Source organism: Mustela nivalis (genome assembly GCF_964662115.1).
Source record: "Mustela nivalis genome assembly, chromosome: 4".
Taxonomy (NCBI): Eukaryota; Metazoa; Chordata; class Mammalia; order Carnivora; family Mustelidae; genus Mustela; species Mustela nivalis.
In genome coordinates, this window is record NC_139023.1 from 15,727,509 (window position 1) to 15,741,482 (window position 13,974).

Genomic DNA, 13,974 nt, shown 5'->3' on the forward strand with positions numbered 1-13,974 from the left:
TTTATATATTTGCATTTATGTATATGTATTTAAAACATGCCACAAATCTTTATCTTAGGCAGCATTTATAAAAAAAATTGCTATGTAATTATGCAATAGATGTTTTTAAATTTATCTAAAAGATAGTCCTTTGCTAATTTTAAATACATCTAAATGTGAATGTGTGAATAAAAATATATGTGCTTGAAGATTAGTGCATACAGAATTCAAAGATAATAAAAACTCTTTCTACTCTTTTCTCGCTTCGGGATTTCAGATAGTAGTGACCATATTAAGAAGCAGAGTTAAAAGGAGAAGCAAGAAATAATTGGAATGCTGGTAAAGTAATCCTCTACACTGCCGCAATTTACAATAGCACGTTATATATAGAAATAGATCAGTCATTGTTTTCAAGCCGGCTAAATAAAACTGAACTCTTGGAAAGGCATAGCACTTGACCTTTCCTGGTTTCACCAGCAGTATTTAAACTGGTGCAAGGCAACTTACTTGCAAGTGTCTTCTGTTGACATGACAGATTCTCCTACTAGTTCACACAATGTTCAAAAGGCACAAGTCCCTTCCTTCCGAACGCAAGAGAGAAATATTTTCCCAAGGAGTTACCGGGTCCACGCTGAGGAATGACTTGAGAAACTTTCACTGTTTGTCGCAACTTGTGCTCTCAACAGGCCCCCTAAAAGCAGCTCCAGTATCTAAACATTCAAAAACTGTGCACTTTGAGATTGAAATACTTGATGCACAAACAAGAAAGCAGATATGTATTGTGGATAAGGTAAGTGACATTCATTCATTGAATTTCTCTTGTCTGCCCCAAAGATTGCTGACCAGTTCATTCACTGCTTAGAAGTTTGTCTCAAAATATATTCCTGGCTTTTAATGTTAGTTTTATGGATGGTAGGATAGATACTTCATACATTGTTCCAGTAGAAGATATGTATTGTGTCTTTCACAATCAGTTTAAATAGTAGCAAATAATTACTGGGTTCTGTTTTTTCTTGCTAACGCTGACAGTTGTCCAGAGGTAAAATTTTCAGTACTCAACTTCTCAGTGTCATAACACAATTTCTCTAGGTTATTCTCTTCATGTAGTTAATTACATATTCAAATTACCATAGAGTGTTATTAGTGCTCCTAGAAAATAACAAGCAAAAGGTGCTAAATTTACTAAAAAATATTTAGCATATATGATAAAGTTTAGTTGATTAAAAATTATTTGGAATTAATTGTCTTGAAAAATGAACATCTCACTTTTTATGAAAAGTTTACTTATTTCAAAGTGCTTAAGCTCCTAAAAAACAGTCTTGCTTAATATGTTACACTTTTATATTCATATCACAAATCTGTCACTCAGGCAAGATAAAGTTAGAAAATTAACACATAAATATACGTGTACATCATGGATATACATATGTGTATATAATATCTAAAATGTTTTCAGTGTTTCATAAGTTTGAAAAGTCACTGGTAGTTTAATTTATTGCGAAAGATTGGTATTTTTAAAAACAATATATCTTCATTTATTTTTCTTTAAAGACATTCTAGATAAGTTTTTTGTTATTGTTCTAAAAATAAAATCCAGTCACTGATTTCTTTTAACTATACTCAACCTATAATTCTAGATAAGAAGGCAAGAGACAAAACTGTTTACTGCTTTTAATTACAGAAGATCATGTGTATTTTCTCACTTAGTAGTTATGACGCTGTGGCCAACCTGTTTGTTGGGTGACACTAACTTTTATTTACAGATGGAAATAAAAAATAACTGTTACAAATTCATACAGGTCATAAGTGGAATGCAAGAGATTCAGAATTATTTCCAGGCAATTCTAAATCACATTCTTTTTCTATAGTACCACTAGAATGATATATAAATAATGAATATGTATTGCTAATAACACTTATGAATTTCATGCATGCTACAATTTATTTCTATTTTAATATCTCAAGAAAATTTTGGGGTTTTAGATATCATACATGAATAAGGAAACAAACTGAAACAATTATCCAAATTGCTAATGTTTGCATTATGTCACTCTTGAAAATTTAAAACTCATAAGAAAAATACAATAATGTATTTTTATTATTTTATTATTCCATTTCATTTTTTATTTTTACTTTTATATTTATTATTTTTGTATTTTATATTTTATGTATAACATAATGTACATTACATCATATCATATAAACATATATTTAATATCTTATATATAGTATATTTTATATATAATATATTTTATATAATATATAATATACTATAATATATAGCATATATTTTATATAGTATATATTTTAATAGTATATATTATATATAAATATTAAATATGATAAATATACAAATATATAAAATATATAATATAAAATATTATTTATAAAAATAAAAATGTGTTTATTATATCATTTATTAGATTGAAGGCAAAAAGATAATGAATAAAATGGATGTTAAATTGGTCAAGGATTCCCAAAGACCAAGATTCTAAAATAAGACTGGTTTTTGTGTCCTTTCTGGTATGTGTCTAAACTTTGATGCAAAATCTACCTTAAAGTAATGAGAACCTGCGAAAGGGCTGCAAACTAATTTGCCCATAAATTTAAATTTTGAAATTGAGATTGTATCTGAAGGTAAAACATGGAGTTTTACATTTTCAGTTATTTATTGCAAAAATACATACATACATGCATACATACATTAAATAAAATAAGCAGGCAGAGTGCCAGCATTTTATTTTTTTTAGATAGAAATAAGGATTTGCCTTAGGAATTTCGGTTCAGAAATTTTGCCTGCATTTGAATAGTTCTGGTAATAGGATCTCCAGTGGCAAACCTTTGGGGAAACTCAGTAGGCCAATGAGGGGATTACTTCTGGATTACACACCACCTTGATTGCACAATGATACCATCTGATGTGCACCTCACAATATAGAAATGTTTGGCTTGTCAGAAGAACTGGATTTTGTTTTCCTTCATTTTTGTTTGTAATTTGATAAATTCTCTCAATAATGCAAGACATTTAAAAGAAAAAAATCTGGATTAATGTACATCTTTTTTGCTCCATGACTCTTACAAGTTCAAATTTATAAACACGAGAAAGGTTGATTTTTTTTTTTGTTGTTGTTGTTGTTGTTGTTGTTCAAGATACTGTTTTTCTTGGACAAAGTAACAGCTATATTAGCAGTAAGGTCATCTTAAGTGCCTTAAACTTGTTCTTGGCTCTACTCAGTATACTAAATAAGTGTTGTTTATGACTGAGTCCTGGTCTTTCAGTAAGCACTGTGTTGAAAAGTAGTAAAAGTTAAAGGTCATGTACTTTGGAACTAAATATATCCAGACCAAATCCCTGCTGCCTCAATCATATTTATCAAGGCTCAGGGAAGTTGCTGAATTGCTGATCACCACCATGTTATTTAGAAAATAGGTTAATAAAACATATTTTTGTAGGTTTAGACTGAAAAATAGGAATAATATATGTAGCATGCTTAGCATGGTGACTTGAGCATAATGTGGGATAAGCTGTATTTTTCTTAGTTTTAATAATCATTTGGAGAGATAAAATTAATGTGCATAAATAGTCAAGAAAAAATAAGTGATGAGCGTTGTGATACTGGCACAGACTTTAATTTTGACCTCTTGGTAATTGCCCATTGACATGAATTGTTATGATGTTTAGGTTAGATAGAACTATTCAACGACCTTGAGTGGAATGTATGTGTTTTAGTAATATATGCTGAACTCTAGTAGAAATTTAGTTTACATCTAGATACTTTAATTTAAAATTCAAAATTGACAAAATTGTTTCATATTCATGAAACAAAGCATTGAGAGAATTCTTGGGGTCAAAGAATATATACTGAATCAGATTCTTTTACTTAATGTCATACACATAACACACACACACACACACACACACACACACACATGCACACCAAAAAAACAAACCCAAACCTTTTGTCTTCACTATCTTCTCTACCTTCTGCCCATTTCTCTGATTATTTTCATCCTGTTCATATTGCCTACCCACATTTCTCTCTTCTCATTCTATCCTAAACCTACTCCATTCAAGGATTTATATCCCTAGCTTGTAAGAATTTGAACTTGCCAAGATCACCAGTGAATCAGTGGTAAGTTCCTTGCTAAATCCAAACGTTATTCCTCACACTTTATTTTAGTGTGTCAGCAACATTTGCTACTGATAAGCATGTCCTCCTTCTTAAAACACTTTTCCTGTGTGAGTTTCAGGTTCATAGACACATATTTTTAAAAACCTACTTCATTGTTTCTCTCTTTCCTCTTTCCGCTGCTTCGTCATCTGACTGAATGGATTATGCATTGTCATGAACTCGGTCATCAGAAGTTCTCCCTATCTTTTCTAATCCATCTTATTGTGTCCAATAGCTTTGAATATTATCTATTCATGACTTATAAATATGTAACTGCAGCTCCTCCTTTTCTTCTGAATGAAAATTCATTTATTCATGTATGTAGACACCTATGCATGCCGCTGTGTATGTATTTACCTATACATCTCTCTGTGCATCTATTTATGTACTACCTGTCCATGCATTCGGATGTTTGCTGGGCATCTCAAACATAGTGTATCTGAAACTGAGCACTTGACCTCACCCCCGGATTTTATCACAGAGTTTCCCAAGTCAGTAAGTGGCAACTACATCCTTCAAATACCTCAAGCCAAACACTTAAGAGACATCATAACTCTTATCTTAATCTCACTCCCCCCACACGCAATCCATCTTCTCAGTGATACCTTCAAATATATCCAAAGTGACAAATTTTTACCACCTCTACTGTTAGCACTCTTAAATCTTTCCTCCACTTCTGTTCTTAGCACCTTCAGTACATTGCTTACATAGCAACTAGGACTAGCTTGTTATACCATTTCAGCTACTATCATTTCCTACATAAAATTAGACAGTGTCTTCTTTAGATCTATTTAATTGTCACTTTTTCTTCGGGGCTGTTATTAACTACTTTTTTTTTTTAATTGTAAAATCCACCAGTATTATCTATTACCCTTTCCTGTTCTATTTCTTTGCTACTACTTAATACCCTCTAACACACTGTTTATTTTTCTTTTTTCATTTTGCTTATTATTTGCCCTGCTCCTGGTATGCCAACTTCACAAAATATGGGATTATTTTTTTCAAATTCTTGTATCTCCAACACTTTGAACAGTGATTGGCACAAAGAAAGTATTTAATAAACATACACACAAAAAGTGCTTAACCAACATGTATTGAATAAATGATGCCAGTTCAAGAAATGTGTGGATTTGACAATGCCCACGTGTTTAGAAGTGATATTTTGGGCTGGAGGAGTAGGATGGTTGAAAGTACTTTTTACTATACTCTAAATAAAATTATTATTGAAAAAATATATTCACAGTAAAAGGCATTTGATTAAACCATTTCACTAAATGCCAAAATTCTTTCTGGTTTGCCCCCAACAAAGATGTATAGGATTTAACTTTGTGTTAGTGTATAATTTACTGACAGTCATGCTCTGATAATAAAAAGCTAATAAGCTTTTCATGAGGCAGACAATGAAGATGGGGATATTTATTTAACTAATTTAGATATGTCCCATTTGTGATTAAAATAATATGACTAATCAAGGTTAAGATAGGGAGCTGACATAAAATATAAATACCATTCTTGGTTTTATTGGACCATAAAATATATATGAAAAATAGTTTTTAAAACTTTAACAGTGAGTTATTTTCAGTTGCTCACTATCCCTGTCTCACTTCTATTTTGTAAAATGTCAGAAGCTTATCTAGTGATATATTGATGATTCAAGAGCACTGCAAGAACTCTAAAAGCTAGGATTGATAAATGTTTCCAATATCTTCCCATTCTTTTTTCTTTAATCTTTTCTCCAAGGAACTTGACCTCAAGAGCCCTCTTTCTCTTATTATTTTATTTGCTCTATGTCAAAACTTTAAAAAGCATTTTAAGGACTACTTATAGGAGTACACTTACTGTGATGTGCACTGGGTGACGTATGGAATTGTTGAATCACTGTATTGTGCACCTGAAACTAATAAACCATTGTATGTTAAAGAAAGACAGTTATAAGTAAAGGAAAGCACTCAGTTATTTCCTAATCCCTCTAATGGTAAAAATATCAGATATCAGTTTTTACCAGAAAAACTAGAGAGAATTATAGGGTAGTCAGATTAAATAAAAGTTGCAATTTTGATACTTTAGTTAGAAATTTTGAGAATTCTTTTTTTAAAGGTTTTGTTTATTTATTTGACAGACAGAGATCACAAGTAGGCAGAACGGCAGGCAGAGAGAAAGGAGAAAATAGGCTTCCCACTGAGTAGAGGGCCCCATTCGGGACTCGATCTCAGGACCCTGGGATCATGACCTGAGCCGAAGGCAGAGGCTTTAACCCACTGAGCCACCCAGGCGCCCAAGAATTCTTAATTTCTAATGCTGCCACTTAATATTTTACCTTGGGAAGCTTGCAGCTAACAATATATAGGCCTCAATTTGTTCATTTATAAAATGAGAATGGGGGACGCCTGGGTGGCTCAGTTGGTTAAGCAGCTGCCTTCGGCTCAGGTCATGGTCCCAGCGTCCTGGGATCGAGTCCCGCATCGGGCTCCTTGCTCAGCGGGGAGCCTGCTTCTCCCTCTGCCTCTGCCTGCCATTCTGTCTGCCTGTGCTCGCTCTCTCCCTCTCTCTCTCTGAAGCAGGCTTCCCGCTGAGCAAAGAGCCCGATGTGGGACTCCATCCCAGGACCCTGGGATCATGACCTGAGCCGAAGGCAGAGGCTTTAACCCACTGAGCCACCCAGGTGCCCTGTACTAATACTTTCATTAGCCCAAATTCTCATGTTCTCTTTAATTTCATGATTGAGACAGAACATCTGATTCTGACTTCTGATACAGACAATGTGTTTCAGGACAGAGGTGTTATTTTCTTTTCTTTCTTTTTTTTTTTTTTTTTTTCATCCTTCAATCAGCATCTTCTTTTTTTGTTTGTTTTCTATTTTTAAAGATTCAAATTTTTATTTTACTTTATCTAGTTAACATAGAGTATGATATTGGTTTCAGGAGTAGAATTTGTGACTCAGCACTTCCATACAACACCCAGCGCTCATCATAAGTGCCCACCCTCTTACCCATTATCCATTTAGCCCATGCCCCACAACCTCCCCTCCAGCAACCCTCAGATTGTTTTCCGTAGTTAAGAGTCCCATTTAGGATTTGCCTCCCTTCTTGTTTTTTCTTTCCCCTAGGTTCATCTGTTTTGTTAAAGGTGCTATTTTTGAAGAATATCTTTTTCTCTTATTTGATATGAAAAAAAGTTTCCAAAGTTTGTTTTTATTTTTTATATAGAGACATAAAATAACATTAATTAACATTCAAACCTAGAAATTAAAAATATCTTTGAAGTATCTTATATAATAATAAATTAAGCAACAGATACGCTCGACATGTTTATGTCATTAAAAATTAAAGAATTGAGATGAATGATTCCTCCCCAAATAAGTAATTAACATAATCATTTTCTGTGAGCCCAGAGGAGGCTCAGTGTCCACTCCTTTTTTTTTTTTTTTTTGATATACTTGGAAATTCCATACTACACCATGAAATTCTAATTTCAAAGGAATCAGTGTACTTTGATCTTAGTATATTTTAGTATCATCTGCCCTGCCTTAGATTTCTTTCCGAAGAAAAGAACCTATTTTATTTAACAAATACATAATGCCATGAAAGGCAATGTGATGCAGTGGTTTATGCCCAGAAGTCAGGCATCTGTGTCTGTATTTGAGCTGTGCAAACTATTAATGTTTTATCCTTGTAACATGTTACTTAACTAGTCTAATTCTTGCTTTTACAAGTAGGGTAAATTACAAATCAAAGCACAATAAGTATGTATCTTCCAGGAATATCTAGGGTTCTTATATTCTTGTAAATATGAAAAACATAGCAATGTGTCTACCACATGTCTTATTTTCTGTAAATGAATGTTATATTTTTAAATAATGGCAGTATATCAGTAATATTATTATTCCACTGATGAGGAAAATAATTAAACTAATATTATAACTGTAATAACTTTGTCATTTTTTATGACAGTCATTATGATTCCATTCTGAAATTATTAGGAAGCCTTAGAATTAGGAAGTATGAGGGGCACCTGGGTGGCTCAGTCGGTTAAGCCTCTGTCTTCAGCTCAGGTCATGAACTCAGGGTCCTGGGATTGAGCCCACATTGGGCTCTCTGCTAGGTAGGGAGCCTGCTTCCCCCTCTCTTTCTCTGCCTGCCTCTCTGCCTACTTGCTATCTCTCTGTCAAATAAATAAATAAAATGTTATAAAAGTTAGGAAGTATGGTCATAGGGACCATCTTTGTAACATCAGTTTCTATATCCAACTATCTTTTATAATATGCACTGGGTACTTGCGCCATGATAAACCATGAAAGGTGCCAATGGATATATAAGAAAAATATATGTTTATAAAAAATAAAATTATATTAAAAAAAAACAAAAAAAAAAAACAAAAACAAACAAACAAAAAAAAAAGAATTGAACATCAATATATAGTAGAGAAAAATGAATATACTTTAGAAAACTATTCAGGTATAGCATTTGTAAAGCAAATATAAACTATTGAGTGTATTCAATTAAATTATGTCTACATTTTCCATTTTTGAAATATATCACCATGGAAGAAAACTGTTTATATGGTGAAGGTATAAAGAAGATGTCATTTTAATTCCCGTAATATATGAGATGCAGTGATACTCTTTTAGAAGGTCAAACATAGATGAATAAGTTTTGGAGGATGCATCTTGAAAGAGAAGAGTTGAAATTTACCAGATTCACTGGTTCTCCAACTCTCTGTATATTTTGATGTCTCATAGTGTCACAAAGAACCTTTTATTAATTCAATAGGTATTTGTTAAGACATTTGTCTAGTGTTCTATTACATGTTCAAGATAATGCACTAACTTGACCAGATATGCAATTCTTATTCTCATAGATTTCTGTTCTTTCCTGTGGAAGCCAAGCACTGTATAAGTAATGTTAACTGCAAAGGTATCTACACAGTGAGAGGAAACAAAGTAATTTGAAGTGGTAAACAAAGGGAGATAATCTGTGAAACAGATGATTTTCCTTGGAGGAATGATGTTTATGTGTGAGTACAATGGAAGAGAAATATGAGAATATGACAGATACAGGAGATAGAACAGGACTTCTTTGCTTGTAAAAAATAACAGCCAAGTATGATGCAAGTATGATGTTAAACTCTTATTTGAGCAACTGAGATCCTGAGAACGGCATAATTTATGAAGTCATTTTTATTGGTTTTTGTTTATTTTTTGCTTCTTTTTTTTTAAATCCTTTTCAAGTTGTTATTTAAATTCCAGTTAGTTAACATACAGTGTAATATTAGTTTCAAGTGTGCAATTGTTTGCTTTCTTGTTTTTAGTGCAGACAAGTAGAGAAGCAGGTAGGAAGCAAGCACTCAGTTTTGTTCTTTTTAAGTTGAGGTCTTTGTGAAATATCCAAAAAGAGATAACCTGCAGGCACTTGGGTTTGAAGTTTTAGAACTCAGGGAAGTGGTCATGTTTAAATATGTCGACTTGGGGATTACAAATGTATAGATGTCTCTTGCATCTACTGTAGTATAGAAGTTAAAAATTTAGAAAGAACAATATAATGAATAAGGAAAGAAAAGAACCAATGATAGAGGCCTGAGGAATTCCAGTATGTACAGATCTTAAATAAAAGCGGGGATTGAAAAAGAAAATAAGGAGAAGTTTCCAGAGAAACAGAATAAATATGGTAACTCTTTCCTCACAGAAACCTAGAAGAAATACTTCAGTGAGAAGGGAAAAACCAGTGGATACAGCTGAGAAGCAAAAAGAAATAAAACAAGTACCCCTTGTAGTAACTGGGATAATGTTCATTGTTTACTTTAAGCAGATCAATTTAGGTACAATGATGTGGGGAAAAATGCAGTCTAGATGAAACTCTATGGGTAATATGACATTTGAGTTTCCTAGGAAGCCTTTCTTTCATAGGCAGCAGAAGTCTTGAAAGCTTTATTGTGTCACCTCCTTCATTCTTCAACTCTATATTGACTCCTGTAGTCTGATTCACATACTTTGGTTTATATTTTACCCTTCTTCATTCTTCCATTTTTAACATTCTGTATTACTCATCAGCCCCCCCCCCCAAAATACTGTACATTTCCATTCTTTGGGTTTGGGTAAAATTTGACTCCTCTGCCTGGAATGTTCTGTCACAATCTTCTGTCCATTCCTCATGATCGAACTGAGATGACAATTTCTTTGTGTGCCATTTACCATCCCCAATAAGCAGATATATTATATGTCCCAGGAACTATTGGCTGAAATTTCCATTAAATAGCCTAGTATTTGAAAATGAACATTTGTGAGCTATCCCAAGAGTTTGAAAGATTAATTTTGTTCTTGTTCAATTATACATTTTTTTCTAAATGAGAAATATAACTAGTTTATTAAAATTTCATTTTTTCTAGCAATTTATTTCATTGTATTTTACAAATATATCATAGAATTTCTTAAGGAGTAATATTTTGTTCTACGCAATTAGGAAGCATTGAGCTGCATGACATGAAAATGACCTAAGTGCTATTGTGCAATAAACAAATATGTATTGGATGCAAAATTGGAATGTCATAGCCAGGCTCCTCTTGTATTTCATTCTAAAAATTGTATGTTCTTGACTAACAAGGTAAAATAATAACTTCCAAACATCTGAATTATAAATATACTACAAAAATTATAGCTGAAATAACATGTCTTCAGATCAAAGAAAGTAAATAAATCATGTTTTTCTAGGAAATGTAAATATAGGATGAAAAGAGAAACGTTAATGCTAAGGAAGAAAATTATGAGGGAGTATTATACTATTAAAAGAAATCCTGTTTCCTATTAAGTCAAAGCTGAATTAAAATAGTTAATTTTAGAAATGCAGGTTTAAAAAAGTGCACAAGACACAGATAACAGTATATGTAAAGAAACTAACAATGAAATTGTAGCTATAGTTGACTTTTGAGCAATTTTGGGATATGGGGTATTGACCCCCATGCAGTTGAAAATTCATGTTTAACTTTTAACTCCCCCAAAACTTAAGTACGAATAATGTACTATTGACTGGAAGCCTTACTGAAAAGATAAATAGTTGGTTAACACATATTTTGAATATTATATGTACTATATACAACATTTTTATAACAAAGTTACTAGATAAAAGAAAATATGTATTATTAAGAAAACCACAATGAAAGAAAATACATGTACAGTGCTGTACTGCAAAAACAATCTGTGAACAAGTGGTCCCACACGGTTGAAACCAATATTGTTCAAAGGTCATATATCCAAGAAATATGTTATTCAAATTAGATAAATAATTACTTTATGAGAAGCTACTATACTTTAGATTACTTGTGGCTGAAAATTAAACATATTTCCTTGCCTCTATATACAGGAGTCAAATTGGAAATATAGATTACGAATTTTAAAACAAATTATAACATGGCAAATAGCATATATAAGTTTAACACGAATTATATTATGAAGACTAGAGAAAGAATACTTTTTTTATCTGATAGAGGTTTAGGCATAAAGATGAGAAAAGCTAAACTGAGTGGAAGGAGGGACTCAAAAGGATTTTAAAAATATATATGTTACAATTAATTAGCATGGGTAAGGTAGAGATAACATCCCAGAGGGTGCCTGGGTGGCTCAGTAAATTAAGCTTCTGTCTTCTGCTCAGGTGATGATCACAAGGTCGTGGGATTGAGCCCTGCATCAGGCTCCCTGCTTCTCTCTCTATCCCTTCCCCTGCTTGTACGTGCACTGTTTTCTCTCTCTTAAATAAATAAATAAATAAATTTCAAAAAATAAAAAGAAACAAGAAGGAACATCCCAGGAAGAATTAGCATAGTGAAGATATCACAATCCCAAATTTCTACTACAAAGCTGTCACAATTAAAACAGTATGCTAAAAATAAATAAATAAACAAAATAAAACAGAAAACCAGTATGGTATTGGCATAAAAATAAACACACAGATCAACAGAACAGAATACAGAACTTAGAAATAAACCTACACTTATGTGGTCAATTAATCACGGAGAAAGGAAACAAGAATATACAATGAGCAAGTCTCTTCATCAACAAAACAGTAAGATAACTTACTTAAGGGAAGAAGATATATGACATACCCAATAAGGGGTCAATATTCAAATGCATTAAGAACTCATACAACTCAATACAAAAAATCAAATAATACAGTTAAAAATTGACCGAAGACCTGAAGAGACATATTTTCAAAGAAGACATGCAGTCAATAGACATATGAAAAGATGCTCAATATCACTCATCATCATGAAAATGCAAATCAAAATCACCCTATCACCTCAAACCGGTCAGAACGGTTAGTATCAAAAGGATAAGAAATAGCAAATGTTGGTGAGGATGTGGAAAAAAGTAAAACCTCATGTGTTATTTGTGGGAATTTATATCGGTGCAACCAGTGTGGAAAATGGAAATACCATATGATCCAATAATTCCACTACCGGGCATTTACCCAAAGGAAACACACACACACGCACATACACATATATATATGCCCTCCTGTGTTTATTGCAGCATTATTTACAATAGCCAAGGTCTAAAAGCAACCAAAGTGTCCAGGAGTAGTTGAAATCATATAGAAGTTGGTACACACACACAGATGCACACTTGCACACGTGCCACGATATTATTCAGTCATGAGAAAGAATGAAATCTCAGCATTTGTAGCAACATGGCTGGACCTAGAGGACATTTTGCTCTTTTCTTGGCAAACGCCATATTATTTCACTTTTGAGTGGAATCTAAAAAAACAAAACAGAGAATAGAAACAGACTCGTAAATTCAGAGAACAAATGTGGTTGCCAGAGGTTGGGGGTGATAAGCAAATTAGGTGAAAGGGATTAATATGTACAAGCTTCTAGTTAAAAAATAAATAAGCTGTAGGGATGAACAGTACAGCATAGGAGTTATAATAAATAATTTTGAAATAACTTTGTATTGGGACAGATAGTATCTACACTTATTGTGGTAAGCATTTCATAATGCATATAATTGTCCAATCATTATGCTGTACATCAAAAACTAACATAATATTGTATGCCATCTATACCTCAGTTCATATGTGTATGTGTGTGTGTGTATAAAAAACAATAAGCTAACTTACTAAATGCGAGAATCAACAGATTTTGTGTGTGTGTATGAGTGTGTGTGAGTGTGTGTGTGTATATATATATATATATATATATATATATATATATATATGGTGGACAAAGAGCATTCCAGGAAGAAGAATTAGCATATCAAAGGCAAAGAAGCAGAAAAGTAGTAAGCAAGCAAGCTTTCTGGGTTACTGTAATTAAGTTGATGGTTTGATGATGCAAAATGGAACTAACAGAATAGATGGTTTGGCTGGAATGGAGGGTAGAGGCCTAGTTAACTTTCTAGCATCTGGCCTTTTTCTTTCCTTTCAAATCAGGGAGATAATATTTTAAGGTACAACATTCAAAAAATTAAATCTGGTAACAATGTGGAAGATAGACTGGATTATAGAAAGACTGAAGACAGGGGCGCTGGGTGGCTCAGTGGGTTAAAGCCTCTGCCTTCAGCTCAGGTCATGATCCAGGGATCCTAAGATTAAGCCCTACATTGCATCAGACTCTCTGCTCAGCAGGGAGCCTGCTTCCCTTTCTCTCTCTCTGCCTACTTGTGAACTCTGTCTGTCAAATAAAAAATACATCTCTAAAAAAAAAAAAAATACATCTCTCTCTCTCTCTATATATATATATATATTTAAACATTTTAAAAAATAAAAAAAAATTAAAAAAAGAAGATAAAAGAAAGACTGAAGACAGAGAGCTTAGTAAAACTGAGAAGCAAATC

General features: G+C 32.7%; 1 protein-coding gene across 2 annotated transcripts in view; it reads left to right on the top strand.

Annotated features, from left to right (window-relative positions):
• The first annotated feature begins 445 nt into the window (after positions 1 to 445).
• TECRL (trans-2,3-enoyl-CoA reductase like) overlaps positions 446 to 13,974 on the top strand; it is a 102,334-nt gene continuing 88,805 nt past the window's right edge. For both annotated transcript variants that reach the window (XM_082728035.1, XM_082728034.1), the window contains exon 1: positions 446 to 769. In XM_082728035.1, the coding sequence (XP_082584161.1) occupies positions 536 to 769 (234 nt within the window). In that variant the 5' untranslated portion in view covers positions 446 to 535. The remainder of the gene's footprint in view (positions 770 to 13,974) is intronic.